The sequence below is a fragment of the Schistocerca gregaria genome, chromosome 4 (genome assembly GCF_023897955.1).
Source record: "Schistocerca gregaria isolate iqSchGreg1 chromosome 4, iqSchGreg1.2, whole genome shotgun sequence".
Classification (NCBI taxonomy): Eukaryota; Metazoa; Arthropoda; class Insecta; order Orthoptera; family Acrididae; genus Schistocerca; species Schistocerca gregaria.
In genome coordinates, this window is record NC_064923.1 from 316,032,050 (window position 1) to 316,056,212 (window position 24,163).

Consider the following 24,163-nt stretch of genomic DNA (forward strand, 5'->3'; position numbering starts at 1 on the left):
AAGCGGGATGGACGTATCGACGGATTGCTGCACATGCTGGGCACAGTGCATTGGTGGTTTGTCGTTGCTTTTAACTGCGGTCTGTGGGACATTCCCACACCTGTGCAGCAGGTGCTAGACGTCCAGGCAGTATATACACACACACGCCTTGAGATCGACGCATTGTGCGAGCGGCATAGGGCGGTATTACACTTAGGCCGGTATTGCACTATCAAATTTCTTTGTCAAAGATTTGATCAAAGGTGTGATCAATTATTCCGTCAAATATATTTGACAAAGATCTTTGACGTAGCGCTAGAAGGGGTATTACATTGTCATCATATTTTTCGTCAAAGTTCAAGATGGCTGACAACAACAACTTGTTATTAACCGCAGCAGTTGCATGTACCACAATTGCACTGTGTGCACATGCAGAAGAGAAGCAAGGGGAAAAAAAAGGAAACATACCTGGGTGAAGCCATGGGTTTTTACGACGACACGATAAAAGCATTCAACAAAAGTTGTTAAGTCAGCTTATAGTGGAGGACGTCAAGTCGTACATCAATTACTTAAGAATGGATGAGCATACCTTTCTGTATGTGCTCAATGAAGTGTATCCTCATATCACAAAGCACAATAGTCACTTAAGAACTGCTACATCTGCAGAACACAGGCTCACTGTAACACTCCGATTCCTTGCTACAGGAGAGGGTTAGGTTAGATTAGATCTCCAATCTACGTAATCTATTTTAGTATTCAGCGTGCCTCACGTTGTAAAGCCCCTCATCAGTTTCATACATCTCTATTAATTTTGTAGTTCTCGGCACACACCAATTGTATTTACCGGCAATGTTTATAAAAACACTACATACGACAGAATGCAGCGATGCTAGCACTCCATGTGGTAACATGTCACATTGCAGTGAACAGAAGACAAGCGACTTCTTTGATCAAATCTACAGCGAGGCCCTAGATTTGATCAAATATTGGACGACATTTGACAAAGTTTCCTACTACACCATCAAATATCTTTGACAAAGATATTTGACAAAGAAATTTGATAGTGTAATACCGGCCCAACCGACCTAGTATCATCCAGGGACAAACTGTTGCACCTGCTGTGTCGCCAGAGACCGTTGGGAGCCGTCTGCTTGCAGCAGGATTGGGAACACCTGTCTCTCTGGCCAGGCTACCACTGACACCACGACACTACCTAGCATGACTACTCTGGTGTCGTGTAAGTGTGTGATAGCTCAATTTCAAATCCCAACAAACTGTTGTACGTGGGTATTTGTACGAAGATATTTTCAAATGTAGCATAGGTATTGTTGTAATAGGAAAAGAGATACAAAGATAAGGGGTTAACGTATCGTCGATGACGAGGTACACAGATAGAAGAAGGATGGGGAATGAAATAGATCTTGTGTTTATCAGAGGAACCACCTCGGTATTTCCTTAATCACATTTGGGAAATCACGGAAAACGAAACTCTAGATGGTCGTTCTCCCGGGTATGAGTCGTAACCTTACTATCCCTTTAGTATTCTTGCGAGAGACTGTAATTAAATATACCTAATTATAGCAAATAGCTTGGATTCCGAAGAATATAAAGAAAAAGAACGTAGCAGAGTCTACAGCTAATCGTTATGACGACACGTAAATGTGATGCTCCAACAACTACGGTATACAAATTTATATAAATGTAAAAATTAATTTTGATTACTTAGCCGAATTTCTTACTAATTTTGAAACCGCAATTTAGTGCAACTTATTGAGTGGAAATAATACGGTGACAAGTCACACAGTGGACACTCATTTCTATATTGACTGTGATTGAATATGAAATTACGCAACACTAATGATACATGAGTGGCTGACAATGGTCGTCACACACGCTGGAGCTCAACTGAATATGCAAGCTATCACTGAATTGTTATATTCAGTTAGTATTATGTTCAATACTTCACAAGTATTTAAAAACAAAATTCGCTGACTTATTGCCTCAGGCGACCCGCTAATGATTAATAAGCATGACCTCACTATAATATTCGCTGCCACTGAGTCAAGTACAACTCTTCCACATGATGAAAACTGATTACCAAAAAACACAGTAATTAAGTATAAAATTCTTCACAATCAGCAGCAACACATAAGACAACGCTGAAACGATGAAGAGGAATATTCGATACTAGTTGTCCGCTTTGATAAATGATGTAGGAAATGTGCGACAAACGTCATAAACAACGTGGGGATTATAACTGTATATCAATGGCGATTTTTTTCAAACGGGCTAACTAGCATATGAGTGTGTCACCACAACCAAGTCTTTTTTGCTTTCACATTCGTTGGCTTCGCGGACTAAAATTAAAACTGTGGAAATAGGCACCAGGTCACGTCACCACAGCCATTACCATTACGTCACTACACAACGCCGACGACTGTAGCCCGATTGAGGGGCAACTGCTGTTCGCACAGCTCGAGGGACGGACGAGGAGTGTATTGTTGCCAGCTCCACACGGTAGTCGCGGTATGCGCATCCAAGGGCTTCCCGCTCGATGAAATTATCCCGCAAATTATGTCTCTCGCTTGCTTATGTACAATCTGTTGCCTACCATCACCATCAGCGATAACAACTTGCAAAAAGCAGAGTGCTCAGAGTACTAACTGAACACTCATTGGTTGTCGGAGAATGCGCGACGTGGGGCGCAGAACGAACCTAAATTAGACCGACATTTTACGTGACTTCATCTGTAGTGCTTAATACTCCTCACGATAGTGAGGATGGATACAAAAAATTACTAAACATACGAAGTCGAATAATATGTCTGGTTTAGAGATTGGAATGTACTACACCAATTCCAGATTAGCTGCTCGTAGTGGTTCATTAATATCCCTTTTTTTTAAAATCATTTATATTGTTATAGTATCAAATTCATTAATTGCTTTGATTAACCATCAATATTTACTTTATGAAAGTAAGAGAGAATTTTTACTTTACTTTATAGCAGATTTAATACTTTAACATAAGTCTTTCTTTCTCTTTACAATGTGACAGTTATTATAACGACAGGATATGGACCCGGCTTATGATAATGGTGAATCAGGTAAATAATTAACATATTCTTAAGACTAAAGTTGTACACATACAATATATTGTCCAATCAGTTTTACAGTCTAATTGTTTGAGACCTTACAGCTTGGGGTAAGGTAAAGCTGCTGGTGCATTATAATAGTTCGGCGGCAACAGTTACTTTAGCGCAGGGTCTTCTTCCAGTTTTGGATAAGTTTCAATATGTTGTGACGCAGTTTGTTGGCCATATAGTATTCTTAACAATTTTGTTGAAGCTTCTTCATTCATTAACAATGTGCTGTGGCCAATAAACTGCGTCACATTAAGGCCTTACTACATGCATTGCCACCACTTCGCCGACATATACACTCGAAGAACACGAGCCGGCCGCGGTGGTCTCGCGGTTCTAGGCGCGCTGTCCGGAACCGTGAGACTGCTACGGTCGCTGGTTCGAATCCTGCCTCGGCCATGGATGTGTGTGATGTCCTTAGGTTAGTTAGGTTTAAGTAGTTCTAAGTTCTAGGGGACTAATGACCACAGCAGTTGAGTCCCATAGTGCTCAGAGCCATTTTTTTTTTTTTTTTTTTGAAGAACACGTAAACATCATAAGTGCAAGGTCCGTGTTACGGCACGGAAACAGCGAACGACACCAGCGCTTCAAGAGGCCTAGCAATGAAATTTGAATATGAGAAATATAGGGCGAAAATCCGTATTTTTAATCCGAAATACGCGGTTTAGATGACAATATCTTTTTTATTTATTCATCATCGGTAAGCATCGTAGTCTATTAGTCTTCTTGGAAACAGGAAGGATTTTGTGCCGTTGCAAAGTAATGTATTCGAGAAATCTGAATAAAAAACTAAGATTTCACAGTCATATAAAATTTTGTAAATAACCTTGTGGTCACATTTTGGCTACAAAATTATTTATTTGTAAAAGCTGATATTTCATTTCCGACTGTGTGGTAATTTTATCAAGTGAAAATAATCGAACTTTAGCACATGTAAAACCCTGAAAATTACCTGACATAACATGACGCAGGAACTGTTTCACCTCATGCTGTTCGTGATACTGCAATTGGTTTGTACTGCCCTCTTTGAACTGCATTGTAAACATGTTGCCCGTATTCTGCTAGATTATTGCTCGCATTGGATGGAGTAAATGATTACCTATGTGCTTTTGTTTCGTATAAAAATAAACTGGTTTTGTAGCATCGTTTCCTGTGAATTGACGCATATTTGTTACTGCTTACTAATCTGTGTGTGAGCTGCTCAGTTTAATTCTATGCAAGTTTTCTTGCATTCAACTTCATTTTTATTTTGCACCCGTTTTTCATACTTTAATGAAGAATTCCATGTCAACATCTTTGGACAGAATTGGTATTCAGTTTTATTACTGTACATCTTGTTGCGGAATGAGTGTATAATTCTGCTGTGAATGGTGTTGCTTCTTACAACTGAGCATGCTTTGTAGTGTTAGTGGCTAAATCATTCTTCCTCGCTGATGCTAAAAATATTGTAATAGTTATGCGAAATGTGTTCATATATTGTTAAGAGGTATTATAAACAATAAATCGTCCTCCCACTCCAATGGATATTTCAAACCAAATAATCTCTCATGACTAGTGTGGAATTACGTTCACACTATACCATAATACAGTTCTATGTACAAATATGTATTGTAGAAAGTGTTTGCTACATAATAGTAGTCTACCTGGTATAATAATGACGTATTCTTACGTCAAGACTCACGCATTCTAGTGGCAAGAAGCAACACCTTTCAAAGCAGAGTTACATACTCATTCCGTAACCAGAGGTAATAAAGTTGAATACTAATTGTGTCGAACGCCGCTAATATTGTGTCCTCCACTTAATGCAAGAAAGTCAGAGGAATGGTTGCGAATAAAAATGAAGTAGAATATAAACAATGTACTTAAAGTGTGATTAATCGAGTAGTTCACACCCAGAGTGTATAAACAGTCTACAAAACACCATGCAACACAATTAGCTTCTGTTCTATAGGAAGCGAAATCAAATACGAAATCATTTACTCCACGCAGTATTACGGGAGCGAGTAAAAATCTAAAAGAGAACGAGCAACATACTTACAACGCAATTTCAAGGTAATGGAGCACTGAAAATTTATCACCAACACATCACCATTGTATCTATCAATTAGTAATGCATCAACCATATAAGTCTTCAAGAGATGCTATGACAATGCAGACAATATTCCACATGCCGAAGTCCTAGCGTAAGAGATAATGTCCTTGTTTCTGGAGTCGAAGATGCAGTTTCTCAACTCACCTCCCGCATTCTTTTCCCCTTCACATTAGCATTGTCAACAAATTCTGGGAGTTTCTTGTGACTGTAATGCAAGTACACCCCTGGAAATTGAAATAAGAACACCGTGAATTCATTGTCCCAGGAAGGGGAAACTTTATTGACACATTCCTGGGGTCAGATACATCACATGATCACACTGACAGAACCACAGGCACATAGACACAGGCAACAGAGCATGCAAAATGTCGGCACTAGTACAGTGTATATCCACCTTTCGCAGCAATGCAGGCTGCTATTCTCCCATGGAGACGATCGTAGAGATGTTGGATGTAGTCCTGTGGAACGGCTTGCCATGCCATTTCCACCTGGCGCCTCAGTTAGACCAGCGTTCGTGCTGGACGTGCAGACCGCGTGAGACGACGCTTCATCCAGTCCCAAACATGCTCAATGGGGGACAGATCCGGAGATCTTGCTGGCCAGGGTAGTTGACTTACACCTTCTAGAGCACGTTGGGTGGCACGGGATACATGCGGACGTGCATTGTCCTGTTGGAACAGCAAGTTCCCTTGCCGGTCTAGGAATGGTAGAACGATGGGTTCGATGACGGTTTGGATGTACCGTGCACTATTCAGTGTCCCCTCGACGATCACCAGAGGTGTACGGCCAGTGTAGGAGATCGCTCCCCACACCATGATGCCGGGTGTTGGCCCTGTGTGCCTCGGTCGTATGCAGTCCTGATTGTGGCGCTCACCTGCACGGCGCCAAACACGCATACGACCATCATTGGCACCAAGGCAGAAGCGACTCTCATCGCTGAAGACGACACGTCTCCATTCGTCCCTCCATTCACGCCTGTCGCGACACCACTGGAGGCGGGCTGCACGATGTTGGGGCGTGAGCGGAAGACGGCCTAACGGTGTGCGGGACCGTAGCCCAGCTTCATGGAGACGGTTGCGAATGGTCCTCGCCGATACCCCAGAAGCAACAGTGTCCCTAATTTGCTGGGAAGCGGCGGTGCGGTCCCCTACGGCACTGCGTAGGATCCTACGGTCTTGGCGTGCATCCGTGCGTCGCTGCGGTCCGGTCCCAGGTCGACGGGCGCGTGCACCTTCCGCCGACCACTGGCGACAACATCGATGTACTGTGGAGGCCTCACGTCCCACGTGTTGAGCAGTTCGGCGGTACGTCCACCCGGCCTCCCGCATGTCCACTATACGCCCTCGCTCAAAGTCCGTCAACTGCACATACGGTTCACGTCCACGCTGTCGCGGCATGCTACCAGTGTTAAAGACTGCGATGGAGCTCCGTATGCCACGGCAAACTGGCTGACACTGACGGCGGCGGTGCACAAATGCTGCGCAGCTAGCGCCATTCGACGGCCAACACCGCGGTTCCTGGTGTGTCCGCTGTGCCGTGCGTGTGATCATTGCTTGTACAGCCCTCTCGCAGTGTCCGGAGCAAGTATGGTGGGTCTGACACACCGGTGTCAATGTGTTCTTTTTTCCATTTCCAGGAGTGTATATTCTGCAATATTCAGTGTTATTTACATTTCCATCTAATTCGAGAACGAAGGATGAAATAAATGTTTAAGGATTTCCGAGTGCGTGGTTAGGCAGGAATCTAAGAGGACACCTTTAATTGTAGCGACTAAAACAAGCAGCAATAAAATTAATATTCTTCGTTTCCCCTAATATTTGGCTCTTTATCTCCGAATATGTGCCGATTTTCGAGTGCATGGCTAGGCAGAAACCTAAGGTGACAGCTTAAATTGTTGCGAGTGAATCTAACTTTCATATTCTTCTTTGTCACAAAGTCGATTGCTGCTCCTGCGGTCGTCGATATTGGTTATGACGTCGAGTTTGCGGGAAGTGTTGTGAAAAGAGTAACAAGAGAAGGGAGATGGCATTACAGGCAAAAGCATTAGCCGATTCTGTTTACTATTGCCTCTTGTTCACTATTTTGGTCATGTGCACGAACAACTGTTTTAAATGCTAAAAATTACAGTCCTCGTATGAATAACACAGTGTCAGGCAGGCCATTTCGAAATATTTTCTGTTTTTAAGCGCGTACTTTTTCTCGTAATAAGACATTTGGCTTCGTTAATGTAACTTGTTTTTTGTTGATATTATTCAAAACAGAATAACCAAGAAGAGAATGGAATGGTGCGAAAAGCATGCTTTTGCTGTATTTGTCTCAATAGTAAATGAAGTTGGAACTCTGAAATCAATGCTTGTTTGCTTACTGGTACTGCTTCTTGTTCGTTACATTTTCATCTTTCAACTCGAATGCACAACTTTTTTAATGTTCACGTTTGCAAATAAAAAGCTTACCTGCGTGTTCTTTGCTAGTCCATAAACGTGTTCAATGAGAGCCGCAAGGCATGCTATCGTATCTTATGCTTGTCAAACAAAGAAAACGATTACTGAAATGTCAAAAGAAACAGAACTGCATAGAGGCGTACCTCCATGCAGAATGGAGTTCTTGTTTTCTTAGATTGCCAGTACATTAGTTTCATAGTAGTTTACTCATCTTCTCGCTTTGAAATCTTACCTATGATGCGTCATTCAGTGTGTGACCAATGCCAGCAGTTTACAGGGTAAAAAAGATATAATTTTTAAACATGTTCCAGCATTGTGCGATACTGTAAATGTGATTAGGGGAACTGTCCAAAGCCTTAGTCCCCGTAACATGTATATGTGTCATTTTTTTAGTAATGATAGCCTAACCTGTGTACCATTTAAGCCTGCCTTTCCAACGGTAGACTGTTTGCTTCTTCTCTTGGAATATTTCTCGTCAGTAATTCTGTCAGTTTTTCAGGAATAGCAAAACATATCACAACTGGAATGTACGTCTACTTTAATCATCTGCCTCATTTTACGTTTGAATTTCGTTCTTAAGTTTTCAAAGTATGGAAGTCTGTACCATGCTTTGTGGTATACCTTTAGTGAGTTAGTTATTTTCATGTTCCACGTATCATTTGCATGATAAATCTTAATGATGTGGAACGAGTCATTTAATATTAACATCAATTTTTTTGTAAATGTTTCTCAATGCTGATTATTTATTAGTTTTTCTGTTTTTAAGTAATTAAAGATGTTAAACAGTAATTCCTAGTCAACACCATTTACACGTTACAATAATAAATAGTCTTCTGCAGTATAGGAGGAATTGTCAAAGGAAATGTTTTCAGTTTAGTTTCAGATTTTGCTTTTGTATCTGTCAGGCATTTTATATCACTGAGCAAGTGATAAAAACTTTTGGTTGCAGCTTTGTGAACCCCTTTTTGTGCTGCAGACAGAATTAATTTGGCGTAACGAAAGTCAATTATTCTTCTGCTATTGTAATTATGCACATCATTGTTCCTGTTGAAGTACACTGGATTATCTGCAACAACAAAAAAAGTCACGAGAGAATAACTGTATTGTGAGGCTGTTAAATTGCTACTCACACACAGTGCAGCACGCAGCTATGCAAGACGAAAAAATTGTTCACGTAAGTTTTCGGTCAAAGCCTTCTTTACAAAAGAAGCAAAGCGCACTCGCGCATTCATACAATCATACGCACTATACTCATATACACATGACCGCTGTCTCAAGCTGTTCTGGCCAGAATCTTTTTTAAAGAGGGAGAAAATGTGAACAATAAATAACTATAGGTGGGAGAATTTAGGGCATGAGATGCTGCACCAGCAACCTGAGCGGTCATGTAGCCGTGAGTTTCGCAGGGACGAGACCTCGACTCAGTGTGGCTCGGACGTCGGAGGGTTGCCTGTTTGGAAGGCAATGAAAAACACAGGAAAGAATGAACGTAATCAGCGGAACCATGACTCGTGTACAGAAAAGAAAGTATTATTTGAATGCCTCCATTTACGAATGAAATGTGATTCCCTTAAGCTTTACATTACATGCCCAAGCTGGAATTTTTGGCGAAATAACTACGTCTCCACAAAATGAAAGTACCGGATGCTATTTGGGATACGACCATAAAAGTCGATAGAAATCCTCAACGGTCGAAACTGGGCTCAGACACGTCAGAGTGACGTAACGGGGAAGTATCACCGCGGAGAACAATGGAGGCATAAATGCGGAGAACCTAACGTTTTGGGCTCTGCAAGGTGGCGGACGTCGGCATCAAGTTTGTGACGTAATGACAACTCCCATCTTTTTTTGCTTCCACGGAATATCTCTATAAAAGTTTCACCCCCGTGTACAGATTTATTTTCGCTCGCTTTTCTCGCAATCAAGTGGTGTCCAATCTGCATCACAGCAAACTTCAGATTCTCAGATTCTATTACCACACAGACTATATCTTTGATTTTATACAAAGGAAGATCCCTGACATTGAGAGCGTGTCTATTTTACAACACTTATAAAATCGTTTTCAGTCACTAATTGGAAAGTTAATTGACAATGTTAATTCTAATTGTCGTTAACGAAGAAATAAATGGAGATATTTGTATTCATGATCAACAACAATGAAACATACAAGATAAATATAACGTCTCAAGACCTGAAATACTGTGTTCGAGTGCTACTTAGTCTTACTACCGCCCAACCTTACTCGCTTGTGGTCATTGAAGACTACGTTTTCGCGTTTTGTGAATTGTACAGTTTCACATTTCTGGTGACTGTTCGTGATAACGATTTACACTACTGGCCATTAATATTTGCTACACCAAGAAGAAATACAGATGATAAACGGGTATTCATTGGACAAATACATTATACTAGAACTGACATGTGATTACATTTTCACTCAATTTGGGTGCATATTTCCTGAGAAATCAGTACCCAGAACAACCACCTCTGGCCGTAATAACGGCCCTGATACGCCTGGGCATTGAGCCAAACAGAGCTTGGACGGCGTGTACAGGTACAGCTGCCCATGCAGCTTCAACACGATACCACAGTTCATCAAGAAAAGTGACTGGCGTATTGTGACGAGCCTGTTTCTCGACTACCATTGACCAGACGTTTTCAATTGGTGAGAGATCTGGAGAATGTGCTAGCCAGGGCAGGAGTCGAACATTTTCTGTATCCAGAAAGGCCCGCACAGGAACTGATACATGCGGTCGTGCATTATCCTGCTGAAATGTAGTGTTTCGCAGGAATCGAATGAAGGGTAGAACGACGGGTCGTAACACATCCGAAATGAAACGTCCACTGTTCAAAGCGCCGTCAATGCGAACAAGAGGTGACCGAGACGTGTAGCCAATGGCACCCCGTACCATCACGCCGCGTGATACGCCACTATGGCGATGACGAATACACGCTTCCAATGTGCGTTCACCACGGTGTCGCCAAACACGGATGCGACCATCATGATGCTGTAAACAGAACGTGGATTCATCCGAAAAAATGACGTTTTCTACCAAGGTTCGTCGTTGAGTACACCATCGCAGACGCTCCTGTCTCTGATGCAGCGTCAAGGGCAACTGCAGCCATGGTCTCCGAGCTGATAGTCCATGCTGCTGCAAACGTCGTCGAACTGTTCGTGCAGATGGTTGTTGTCTTGCAAACGTCCCCATCTGTTGACTCAGGGATCGAGACGTGGCTGCACGATCCGTTACAGCCATGCGGATAAGATGCCTATCATCTCGACTGCTAGTGATACGAGGCCGATACGATAAACCGCAATCGCGATATGCTACAATCCGACCTTTATCAAGTCGGAAACGTGATGGTACGCATTTCTCCTCCTTACACGAGACATCACAACAACGTTTCACCAGGCAACGCCCGTCAACTGCTGTTTGTGTATGAGAAATCGGTTGGAAACTTTCCTCATGTGAGCACATTGTAGGTGTCACCACCGGCGCTAACCTTGGGGGAATGCTCTGTAAAGCTAATCATTTGCATATCACAGCATCTTCTTCCTCTTCGCGTCTGTAGCACGTCATCTTCGTGGTGTAGCAATTTTAATGGCCAGTGGTATACAAGACCAGAAATGCTGCAGTTGACACACCTCTTCCTACAGCTCAACGCTTTGCTGTAAAAGCCAGCAGTCGCTGACTCTTTTGAACGTTTTTTTTTAATAAGTATTTTAGTATACGAATGAAGGACTGTGCCATCCTCAATTACTTAGACTCATTTATTTGTGTAGTGATTGGCTAGCTACTTACCGTGAAGTTTGCCTGTGTGTACTGCGCGCGGGAAGTTTTATGCTCGTGTTCCATCGAAATTCGCTCAGGAAAGCGACTGTGTAGCGTGGAGCCGCGCGCGTCTGTCGGAAGAATGTACGTGGGCGCCGCGGCGTGCTGTACAGAGCGCGGCAGCGAGGTGGGATCACAGCCACAGCCACAGCCATGGCGCCGTGCTGCGTAGCGCGCCTGCCGCTGCGGCCGTCGGTTTCTCCTTGACTGGCCGACTTCCGCGTCACGGACGAACCACCGTGCCCTTGTCTGGAGAAGGAGCAAAAAAGTAGCTAAGGAAGCAGAGCTGTAATATGCAAGTGTATCATTAGTCTCGAACTCGATCCCGGCTGTCGTGCACCGAAGGACTTATTCGTGGCTTTCTGTGCGTAATGTCGACTGCATGACGTGGTTAACCTTCCATTATAAAATACATATGGCAGCTGAGGAAGGCTCTATGTCGGAGCAGCTGTTTTCAGCGGTTAACTCCAACAAGGCAAATGGCTTTATCTACGCATATACCCATTCAGTACGTGATATACGCCGGCCGGTTTGCCCGTGCGGTTCTACGCGTTTCGGTCTGGAACCGCGTGAGCGCTACGGTAGCAGGTTCGAATCTTGCCTAGGGGATGGATGTATGATGTCCTTAGGTTAGTTAAGTTTAAGTAGTTCTAAGTTCTAGGGGGCTGATGACCAGAGATGTTAATTTTCATAGTGTTCAGAGCCATTTGAACTATTTTTGAACTTGATATACAATGACTTTGTTCCTGGAACGGGCATTTGTCATTCTGTATGGAATTGCTTGAATGGTATATTCTATTAAAATACGGTTTTTACCTAGCTGGTTGTCTTGAAGTTGTCTTTGTTGTCTTCTTATAGAAGTATTGTAATACCGCGGGTCCACTTTGTGCAAGAACCCATCAATGATGCTAGGATTTTGAAAATCTGGTGAATGTGTATCTATGAAACAAAAAATATCTGCACTTTGAATATTTGTATTTTAATTCTTTAAACATCGGAACAACAAAGCATAACTCATTTGCTTCCATGAGCTGCTTCCTACCTCATCACGCACACATGTTTCCATTCTACCACAACTTCCCACCAGGTCCTCACAACGAAAAGGTACAAAAAGGATCTCTAAAAAGTACAAAGAGACGACTCTCTAAGCTAAAGAACTGAACTCGTTTTCAAAGACCTTAACCGATAAATACCAAAACTTGGTAAATTTAATTTACATATTTTATCTTCAATCTTCAAAATTTATTCTCAGTGCATTATATATTAATAGTTGTGCATAAAGTAACGAATTTTTGCGGGTAAAGTTTTATATGAATATTTCCATTTATGTAGTGAAATTATCTGTACCCGACGGTATCGAGAGAGTAAGATTATATCTCAGGCTTGGTTACATCACAGCTACTGCTCTAAGTTACTGCTCTTCTGTGATTCAACCATTTTTAATTAATTCTATAAACGTAGCTTATAAGTTCAGGTAGTGGCTGTCTAAGTAAATTTGATGTATCTATATTCGACGTTATACAGGATGCGTCATAATTAATAGCAAAACTGAAACGCTTGAGAGTACAAATAGTAGAATCAAAAGCGCTCCAGTAAACGTGGATCCGAAAATGAACCGTTTACGAGATAATTGCGAATCGTGTGGTCATGAACAGCCACTTGCTTCGCTACAAAATTACTGTTCTAGTCAGTACAAATGTTTTTGAAGTGTAAACTTTTTGATTAAGAGCTCGTGTAATTCGGCTTAAATTTCAGCCACGGTTTACCTTAACAAGAAATTTAACACGTTACATGTAACAATATGTTGTACAGTCTCATGTGTTAGATGAGGTGTTCCACATCTCGTCCCCACATTTTGATGCGTAGTGCATTCGTCCATGCAGTATGATACGAATTCTTACAGGCAACCCCTGTTCATCTCATAAATCTTGAAAAGACTGCAGTTTGCTGATCCACTTCTTCAACCATTTCGACGGCAGTGCTGTACACTTCTCCTCTGAGATGACAGCACACATGAAAATGGAAAGGCTTGACGTCAAGTGCGATTGGAAGCCAGGATACAATCACTGCTCGACCTATCCATCTTGAACCATACCGGCAAGTTGTATGTCGTCTTCCGTTAGGAGCAAAATATGCGGTGAGCTATCGTGAATCTACCACACTCCTCAACTTCGCACAAGGCGACTGCCCTGAAACACTCCTGGAACATCCCACCGCTGAAACCGAAGGTACGCCCGTCCATCGAGTTTTCTTGTAAGAATGTGTGGTTTAATGGGACGACGTAGTCATAACCTCATATTCAATGAGAAATGTTCCTGATGTGGGGACGAACAACGCATGGGTTTGCGTCTAATTTGACTCAAATTAGATGGGAACTTAATCGAAAAGCTTTCATTTCAAATCTATTTGTACTAGCTAGGACAAAATTCCGGATTAGCCCCCACTAGGATCTCTAGCAAGAGACAGTGGCAAAAATAGTGAATAATCAACGAAAGGTTAACATTCTACCAGTCGGAGCGCGGAATGTTAGAAGTTCGAACGTTGTATTGGAACTAGAAAATCTGAAAAAGTAAATGTAATGTGTCAGACTAGATAGAGTGAGTGTCAGCGAAGTGAAATGTAGAGGGATAACAAGTTTGTTGTCAGACGAATATATGGCGTTATCAACAGTGCAAAAAATGGTGTAACGGAAGTAGGATTCATAACGAATTATTTTAACCACACTCGACAGCAAACTAGCGCCGTTAACTATAAAACGGGTATACATGCTTACTTTCCAAGCATTAGATGAGGAGATAAAGAACTTATGTATGAGGATATTGAACGTGTAAGTCAGTATGGAAAAGGAGATAATAATCTAATAGTCATGGGAGGACTGGAACGCAGTAGTAGGCGAAGTAGCAGATGAAAAAGTCGCGGGAGAATGTGGGCTTGGTAGCAGAAACGAGAGACGAGGAAAATCTAATAAGAGTTTTGAAGGGGTTCTTGTTACGTCACGAAACAAAGCGCGATACAATTTAGATCACCGTCTGCAACGTGGGAAGAGATGGCGTGCTTCAGGCACCACTTCACAAACGACTCCATACATCAAAAGCATAATGCCGATAATCTTCAAGCACAGTTGAACTGTTCGGATGATAACAAGATCTGCAACACTACCAGTACAAATATGATTCACGAAATCAAATTTTAAGAAAATCTGAAATAACGGAAATGAATTTGGGATACGCCTCTATATATGCGAAAAATCAGAATATCACATTTTGCAGAAGTTAAATATACCTAAACTCGATAGTGAAAGCAGCAAAATTAAATGGTAAGCTATCTGAAGTAAGTCGTTTTAAACTGTTAAGCATATTAGCATGGTTTTGTCGGTGGTGTCACTATTAAGACCGCCACAATGAGATAAATGTAACCTTCATAACCTACCAGTAACCTCTGGCCGAAGTCTGGCCTAGGAGGAACACAGCAGAAAAGCTGAACAAACGCGACATTATTCCACTTAAATTTTATATTTATTAGGACCTGTCCTTGCTACTCAATAAGTTACGAGCTAAAAACCTATTTTTGAACGTTTACCCATAGCAGAGTGCCTTACACATGAAAATGGCGGCAAACTCAAACTCAAACGATGTGCTACCTTTCGTTATAATTTACAAATTATACTGTTCGTAATGGCTCGATAGTCAGCCACGCATTTCAGACAAAAAATAACTTGTAAACAGTAACGAAAACTGGCACACCTCGTAACTTTGCTGCCATTTTCATGTGTATGGCATCTTATTTTAGTTAAACAGTCGAATGTAACTTTCAACCCGAAACTTATTGCGATCTAAGAAGAGGTCTAAATGAATATATAACCTACGAAGAAAAAAAAATTCGCCTTCATTCAGTTTTCTTAGAATCTTTCCCGTTAGTAATTGTGGATATACAGATGCTTGTATTTCTGTGCTTTGAGAGTTGATAATTTCTAGTGTTAGGAACGATGTTTCGACATTTATTCTGAAGTTTTCAGCTTTCCTTATCAGAAGACTTTTATTCGTGCATTATACTCCAAGTTTTACGCTGCAGATTTCATCTTTGGATCCGTGTGCATTGCATGATATCAAAGCAGCCGCACATTAGGGTTAGGCTGGCTCTGGTGCGGGTACATTATTCGAGGGGCCTGATAGATCGCGACGCTGTTATTTATTGTTATAACATTGTTGTCGATACCGGGGCCAACAAGTGTGTTTATCCTACAATAACTGACTAGGTTCTTACTAGGACAGATTCGAAGGCAGAATTTGAATAAGTTCCCCGGCTTGCTAGTTATGCGCTACGGCGCTTGAAGTCCTGTTGCCTTCGTGCAAGACGTGTCTGAGGTTTATCATTGCGTCCATGAGGAATCACATGTACTGTTGGCAATTCTGATGGCTCTGGGCGTTAGTAACATGTATATCATCAAGTGGACGAGTTATGTGTTAGTGAACGGATATCTAAATTTCTTTCGATGTTTTAGACCACGTATTCACTGAACTTGTGCAAACAAGCTAGCGTTTGGTTTCTAATTACTAATTACTTCAACACAGACGTCATACTAAACTTCATAACCTTCACCGTTTGTGCTTGGCAAGTTAAAACGGATTGCTGAATATTAGTTCAAATCTTAATACTTGCTCTTCGTGCGTATTGCACAAGTAATTTCGTCATCCCAGCACCTTGCGAGGAGTCATTCAAGACTTTGACCCAATACAGGATGTACCATTTCTCTTAGATGTACTAGTCTCTTGACTCCGGCGAAGATAGGAAAGAGCAATGGGAAGACAATGAGCCACGGTCCGGCAAGAGATCTCGACTTCGATGCACACATTAAAACAACATATATCTTGCAATGGCTAGAAGGATTCGATATCATGTCTAATTGTTATTCCTTCTTTTTGTCGCTACAAAAAAGTTGTAAACTCTCCAACTTATGGTTGTAGACTGGAGTCCGCCAGCGCTACAGCGTATTTCGTACAACGTCGGCTTTGACGGGAATCGGATGCGGCAGCTGGCACGAAATGGAAAGCGCGCATCTCTCGGGTCCTGGCGGCTCGAGTGAAAGCTCACAGAGGCCGCCGTAGCGCGCGGCGGAGTACTCCCCTCCCACGCCATTCTCCCAGTCAGGCCATTGTGGAATACGACGGGCCGCAGAGGGGACGTCTCTTGAACGCAAACCGTCTCTGCGTGGTCGCTATCCCAAAACACACCTACATAACTATATTCGTTGCCTCGAACATTTCGGTCAAACTTTGTGCAGATGATAAAGGATGCTAAACTGAGAGCTTTGAGACAAGGAACTAACACTCATAAATTAATACTGAGTTTTTAATTGACTTTATAGCAATAACAAAAGCTCAAATCAGTAGTCAACTTGATGATCGTTAGTGTGAACGAATGTTTTCAAAATATGCACAAAATTTTAGCAATTATTTGCAAATACGTATCATGTTTTAATAGACAGGACCCATACGAAACAGTTCTTCTTTAGTTCCAAAGAAGATTTCATGCAGCTATAACTTCTGGTAGCCCTTTAAAAAAAGAAAGAAGAAAAGAGTGGACCTGCGTCTTAGGAATGGGCCGCTAGATGCCACGAAAAGTGGACCCGCAAGTATAGAGGCGGGAAATGTTTTCTTGAGAGTGGAGAGGTAGTAACTGCAAAATCAGGTCAGGAGAGCTCAGTCGTATGGACTAGTCATAGGTTGTCACCTTAGCAACAGATCCATCAGGGACACTTCAACCCTTCTAAGGCTTCCCAAGTCGACCGTTGGTAGTGTCATTGTGAGATGGAAAAGTGATGGAACAACCAAGGTTAAATCGAGACCAGGCAGATGTCATCTGCTGATGGGTAGCGTCCGGCGAGCATTGTGAAGGGCGGTGGTAAATATTAGTATGAAATAAGCCGAAGGAATCACCCGAGAGTTCCAAACTGTTACCAGCAGGTCAGTTAACCAACGGGTGTGCGCACGAAGTTAAAAAGAATGGGATACAGCGATCTGGAGCAACTACTCATGAGCAACATATTTTTGTAACCAGTACTAAGCGACAGTTGAGGTGGCGTAAAGAGCGACACCAGAGGACAGTGGATGACTGGAAGTGAGTCATTTGGAATGATGAATGAGGGTATAACCTGTTACGATGGGGCAATGGTATGGAAGGATTTGGGTTTGCGAGTGCCTGGACAACGTTACTTTCCATCATGCATAGTGCTAACAGTGAGGTATGGAGAACTGTGCACGAGTCGGAATGCTGTAACAATAACACATCAAGGTATTAAAGATCCCTTTGCCAGTCTACCAGGATTTGATCTGAAGAGAAGTAAGTGGACACGACTAAACAGGGTAAGAAACGGTCACGCCAGGTGCAATGCTGTGATGCACGAGTGGGCTCCGAGACTCTCCAGCCTGCGATTGTGGTGATCAAGAACAAACCGTCCAGCATACTGACAGCGACTGCCCTCCGAGATAGAACGCGGGACCATTCAGTGATTTTACGGGTGCTGCTTCCTCTGCCATCAACTGGCTACATTCAATAGATATTGAACTCTGATTAAGTACATACGTTTTACTTAACAGTCCTAATGTTATGTTTAAATGTAATACTTTCAGTATTACTGAATTGTTAACTTGCAGAACGTGAACATATTAACTTGGTGCCTGAATGCTTAAACCTATATTGTGAACTGTGTTTCTTAATATTTGGTGGCGTCGCCATACCATGAATAAAATAAACAAGTACGAAGTAAGCGCTGTTAAGGATATGAGGGGATTTTTCGGGGCTTACTAAGTTGCAGATAACGCTAAATGCAGGAGGATGTTACAGTACAGCAACAATTCGGAGACAGTGATTGTATTACCATGACAACTGTATCCTATCAAAAGGCAGCGTCTGTAAAGCAACGGTTTGTGAATAGTAACGTTCCTGAAATGAATTGGCCTGCCCAGAATCCCGACCTAATGCTAATGGTACACCTTTGGGATGAGTTAGAACATCGACTTTGCTGCGTCCATTATAACTATCTTCTTCGGTTTCAGCTCCTGAGGAAAATTGACTGTAAATCCTGACAGACATTGAGACACTCCTCTGAAATAGTCTCCAGTAGTATTCAAGTAGACAAAGGCGAAGAGTCGGCACACCCCATATTGATGTCCACCAATATATGTCCGTATACTTTTGATCGGGTAGTGCACATTGTATGAGCGTATCAGTTGTTCAGATGTAAGTGACGTTAATGCCGAGGTGAGATGCACCATGTTGAGGCACTCAGACAGGGTGGCAGCAAATAAAATCCCGTTTATCCTCTCTCTTACATGAACGTCGAAAGTGTGACTGTGGCTGAAATAGCGCACTCCTAATGTGACCAGGCGCTTTATAATGGGCTGTATTGTTTGGGGGAAGAGACCAAACGGCGAGGTCATCGGTCTCATAGGATTGGGGAAGGACGGGGAAGGAAGTCGGCCGTGCCCTTTCAAAAGAACCACCCCGGCATTTGTCTGGAGTGATTTAATGAAATCACGGAAAACCTAAATCTGAATGGCCGGACGCGGGATTGAACCGTCTTCCTGCCAATGCGAGTCCAGTGTGCTAACCACTGCGCCACCTCGCTCGGTTTTATAGTGCTTTAAAAAACTTTTTATTCTTTCAGTAGATAGCTTTAGATCTCCTGAAGGCTCATCTTCAGGTGGTTAGTTTTTACAGGCGCGTCACATTTTATACCTGATGTAGCTACCTGCGTCACATCACCATCTACTAGCTGCATCTTGTATCACGTGTAACGTGCCTGTGAATGCTAACCATCTGAAGATGAGCCTTCAGTAGCTCTAAATCTAGTTAATAGTAGAGCAAATGTATTAAAATGATTATAAAGCGTCTATTTGCATTATTAATACAAAAAACCCACTCAATAAGATACTGTTGTCCGTAGAAAATTCTAGACCAGGCGATGGTAGAAATTCGATACTGGTGATCTTAGACAAGCGGAGAATATCATTTCATAAACGAGTATTGCATTACTTCAAAACACCATAGAGGTATGAGCTTCCTCTCCACAATAAAGGTGTGTACCGGAGTGGGCGTCAGAGCCGGGTCCGTTGCCTTTCACGGGCAAGTGCTCTGCCGACTGACTTATCTACACACGATTCACGACGCGTCCTCACAGCTTTACTTCTGCCTGTACCTTTCTCCAGTCTTGCAAACGGTCCGGCACACAGTTTTAACATTACAGGAAGTTTAATGTCAACACAATTTCCGCTGCATACAGAAAATTCATTCTGGGACCACAGTGGTAGAAAGGACACTCATTCTCGAACCATACCAACAGCAGTACGTTCGGGAGTTCGGTACCGCGCTGCATAATTCATTGAAAGCATTGAATTCTGGGTTCAAATCATTTGATCCAAACACTTGCACGCGTCATTTATGGCAGGAGTGTGAAAGCTGCTCCGCTAGTACTGTCCATCCGCCTCCGCTGCTGTGCGGTCAGCGTATCAGACTGCCATCTCAAGTTCACTTCAGTACAATACAGTTGATGAGGGACCGGAACAACAAACACTCAACCGCATGATGCCAGCTGTGTAGCTACTTGAATGACAAGTATCGCCTCCAGTATCTAGAAATATTTAATATGAATGCGCGTTGTCTGTTCTTTCCGAAAGAATAGACACCACACATTCGTATAATTGATTCACCTAGATGGCCAACGAATCCACCTTCTTCAGTGAAGATGCACCAATACGTCCGACCTCCTGCGGGAATCTCTGAACAGCGAGCGTGGAGGACACGAGACAGGGTCTGCGGATAGACGGCCCTCGGTGGGAGTGTGGGTCGGCGGGGAGGCGTTCAAGTGGTTCAAGTGGCTCTGAGCACTATGGGACTTACATCTGAGGTCATCAGTCCCCCAGAACTTAGAACTACTTAAACCTAACTAACCTATGGACATCACACACATCCATGCCCGAGGCAGGATTCGGACCTGCGACCGTAGCGGTCGCGCGTTTACAGACTAAAGCGCCTAGAACCGCACGGCCACACCGGCCGGCCCGGGGAGGCGTGCCGTGACAGTCTGCTCAGTTGCCTGGGCGGCGCAGTGGTTAACTCACTGTCCAGTAAGCAGGAGATACCGCGTTCGAATCCCGGTCTGGCAAAAGTTTTCAATCGTCGCCGCTGATTTCGCGCATTGTCACGATGCAACCGATGTCACTAATAAGTCTCTCGGTGTACATGCCGCGTCAATTGAGGATAAAACTCCAAGCTTTCGACCACTACCTTCATGGTCGTCGTCAGGGCTGGTCCTGTACACCGAGAGACTTTTACTGAAGAAATACGTCGCGAAAGACTTCGTAGCGATATCACTAGTACCTTTAGTATCTCCCTCCCCCCCCCCCCCCCCCCCCCCACACTCCACCTTCAATTTCATATATGTAGAAATCTGAAAATGTTTGGGAGAGCTGTGCGCTGACCACTTCGCGTGGTCCAAAAAAATGGTTCAAATGGTTCTGAGCACTATGGGACTTAACATCTATGGTCATCAGTCCCCTAGAACTTAGAACTACATAAATCTAACTAACCTAAGGACATCACTCAACACCCCCGCGTGGTCCGCTGGGCCTGATACCGGAGTTACTTAATTGATTTGCCAGCACTATCCACATCGTATTCTGCAAAGTATGCATTTTAAGAGCAAGTTGACGGCGTCTTGATGAACTTTTTCCCGCATAAAACCATCTACTGCGCCAACAATTCAGTTTTCTCTTGGGAACCCTGGCCAGCTCTTTGTGACTTTAACTACACATTTTCACGTAAGATTCTACCCACAGCGTGAAGTTTGTTCCAGATGGGACAACACCTATTGCGAAAGATTCCTCTGCACCTTCGTTCGCCGGCCGGGGTGGCTGAGCAGTCTGGAACCGCGCTACCTCTATGGTCGCAGGTTCGAACCCTGCCTCGGGCATGGATATGTGTGATGTTCTTGGGTTAGTTGGTTTTAAGTAGTTCTAAGTTCTAGGTTATTGATGACCTCAGAAGTTAAGTCCCATAGTGCTCAGAGCCATTCGAACCATTTTGAACCACCTTCGTTCATCTGGCTGGGAACTACAGGCTGCTGCGCCATACGTTTAAAGGTGTTACTACAAGTTTCTGTACCGGAATGCCTCATCTTCTCCAGTCAAGAAATGTTAACAATTGTAGCTACGGCGTGAAAACATCCCAACCGACTGTTTATTGATTTCCTAAGTCGATGCGGCTCGCAGTTGGTTATTCTGGAATGTAAGTAGTTCATAAACAAGTCCCTCGCATGTATTGCTCGTTAAATTCTTCATTCCCCTGAAATATTCATTTCTGACCTATGAATTTTTATCTCAAAGTACGCTGACTAGGATCCTTCAGTGCCTGTGTAATTGTTACACTAAAGGTTTGGCTCAGTGTGCAAAAATCAATTAGCTGGACCAGTGTCGTCGAGACACTCTAACCGAAGGCATCAGGCTAGAATGCTTGCAGCCATTTTCGCTACTCGTATATAATCGTGAAGAGAAGAGAGAAGAAGTTTCAAATCAAAATACTGTACAAATGGTGTTACATGTTAATTCTAATCTCGTCCACAGATTATTGTGGAATAAGAATATATGATACTGCTAAAGGTTACTCCCCTATCGGATGGAGTTACAGAGCTAGAAAAACTTACTCTCTCACTCCGTAATTCAGTGCTAACCAAAAACAGCACACCTCGAAAAGACGCGTCATTTATAAGACACTTCATACTTTCGAAGGATCAAAGAAATCCAATAAATCTTGTAGAGCAAACGGCACGAAATTTACTAAAACGGTTCCAGTAAAGCTTGGGAGCATCGCTCAGATATCAAAGCTAAAATAGATGTAAATGAGGAAAAATATTTCAAGCTTAAAATTATTACTTTCTACTGTCTAAAGGTAACATGCGGATTTACCGAATCATCGTCCTTCACCAGAACACCACTCGACAATAACTTCTGAAAGGGAAGAAAAAAGAATAAACACCGTTAGCTCCTACAGCTGAAAATATTATTTTTGCACATTACTCAAAAAATTTACTCAAATCATCAAATAAATTGTTCAGTTCCGAAGGTGTCCTGCGACACATTCGAAAATGAGTGCCGAGTGTGATTCATGAGGTAAACGTTTCATTCACAATTGAAGGCCGCTCAGCAGTTAGTTGTTCGTTAACGACGGCATAAAATGCAGCTCTTAAGCAGTCGTACCCAACGACGGAGAATAGGAAGCCTTCAAATGCCGCTAACATGGAAGCCACGACCGACAACAGACTGCAGCACAAACATCCTGAAATGCAATTTAGCGACTACTCGGTTCGTGGCCCGCTGTTCGACACGCCCCTTAAAGTCACGTCGTTACGATTAATATACAGCCTGGAAAAATACAGTGTACACACACAGCCACAACTATCAACCATCTTTTCTGTTGCTTATTTGCACACCAACACAGCTATAAATGCAAAGCACAATATGCGTGCTCTACAGGATTAATTTATTTAGTTAGTCGGTTCTCGTCTTACAAGATCACCGTCATCGTCATACTTTTAACGGACTTTCGTCGACAAAAAAATTAAAATTTTGTAAACAACATTGTAAAAGTTGTAACTCATCTAGAGTTAGGTACGAACACAGACTGCCACCTTTGACAGTGTCGTGGCAATACAACTGAAAAGTTAATAGTTGAACAGTAAATAAATACAAAGGAGCAAACCAGAAAATATTAACACTTAATTTACAATTTAAATTACATTAACAAAACAAAAAAAATTGTATTTCACAAAAATAGTAAAGAAGAGATTGAGAAGGTATTATACATGGAAACTGAGAGAGACAGAGTAAAAGGTAGCTTTGAAAATTGTAACAACATTATACATAGAGTACACAGGCAATTACAATAAAATAAATAAATACATGAAAATGAAGGACTAGAAAGGAACCGTCAATGTGGGAAGGATTCGAAAACTGTGAGGATTAAGTGAAATTTAGAGGAGGGGAAATACTGAGCTTTGTTTGGTTATTTAATAAGGACTGTGGACCAGATCTTCGTTAATTTCCACGGCTTCCAACAGACTGAGTTTTTTTTGTCTTTGTTTGCTGAATGCTGGACGTCGGGCTGTGGCTGGTAGCTGTGGCCCTCAGTCAGTGGCACCCACATCAAATGTGGAGGTATAATTCCGCAACCTACAACTGCGTCCGTATCACGCAACCTAGTTGCTATGTCTACGAGCATCTGCGAGACGTCTTCGTGATTACCAAGCGTATATGTGACGAAATGGGTTTCATTTCGTTAAATCTTCTTGATTTTCCCTATCAGTCCTAGACTGAGGAACAAAAATCAAGTAACGATCGAAAGAGGTTCTTGTAAGCTATCTCCTTCGTGGATGGACTACGCGTTTGGAGGTTTCTTCCAGTGACTCTCAGTCTCATGTACCTTTCCTGCGATTAGTTTTATGTGGTCGTTCCGCTTTAGTCCGTTCCGCATATACTGGGTGTTTTTGGTAAGTGGAGAGAAACTGGAGAAGGTGATCACAGAGAGGATAAGGAAGAAACAAGATCATTCAGACATATGGTCACAGGGGAGGCATACCCTCTTAAATGCGGGGATAAAAGATCTTTGACAATGATCCCGGTACCAG

General features: G+C 42.6%; 2 protein-coding genes across 2 annotated transcripts in view; one reads left to right on the top strand and one right to left on the bottom strand.

Annotated features, from left to right (window-relative positions):
• LOC126266960 (uncharacterized) overlaps nt 1-11,668 on the bottom strand; it is a 284,660-nt gene extending 272,992 nt beyond the window's left edge. Inside the window, exon 1 of the mRNA XM_049971682.1 lies at nt 11,455-11,668. Coding sequence (XP_049827639.1) covers nt 11,455-11,639 — 185 coding nt within the window. The 5' untranslated portion in view covers nt 11,640-11,668. The remainder of the gene's footprint in view (nt 1-11,454) is intronic.
• Nucleotides 1-24,163, top strand: part of LOC126266958 (uncharacterized) — a 444,592-nt gene that overhangs the window by 9,830 nt on the left and 410,599 nt on the right. The window lies entirely within an intron of this gene.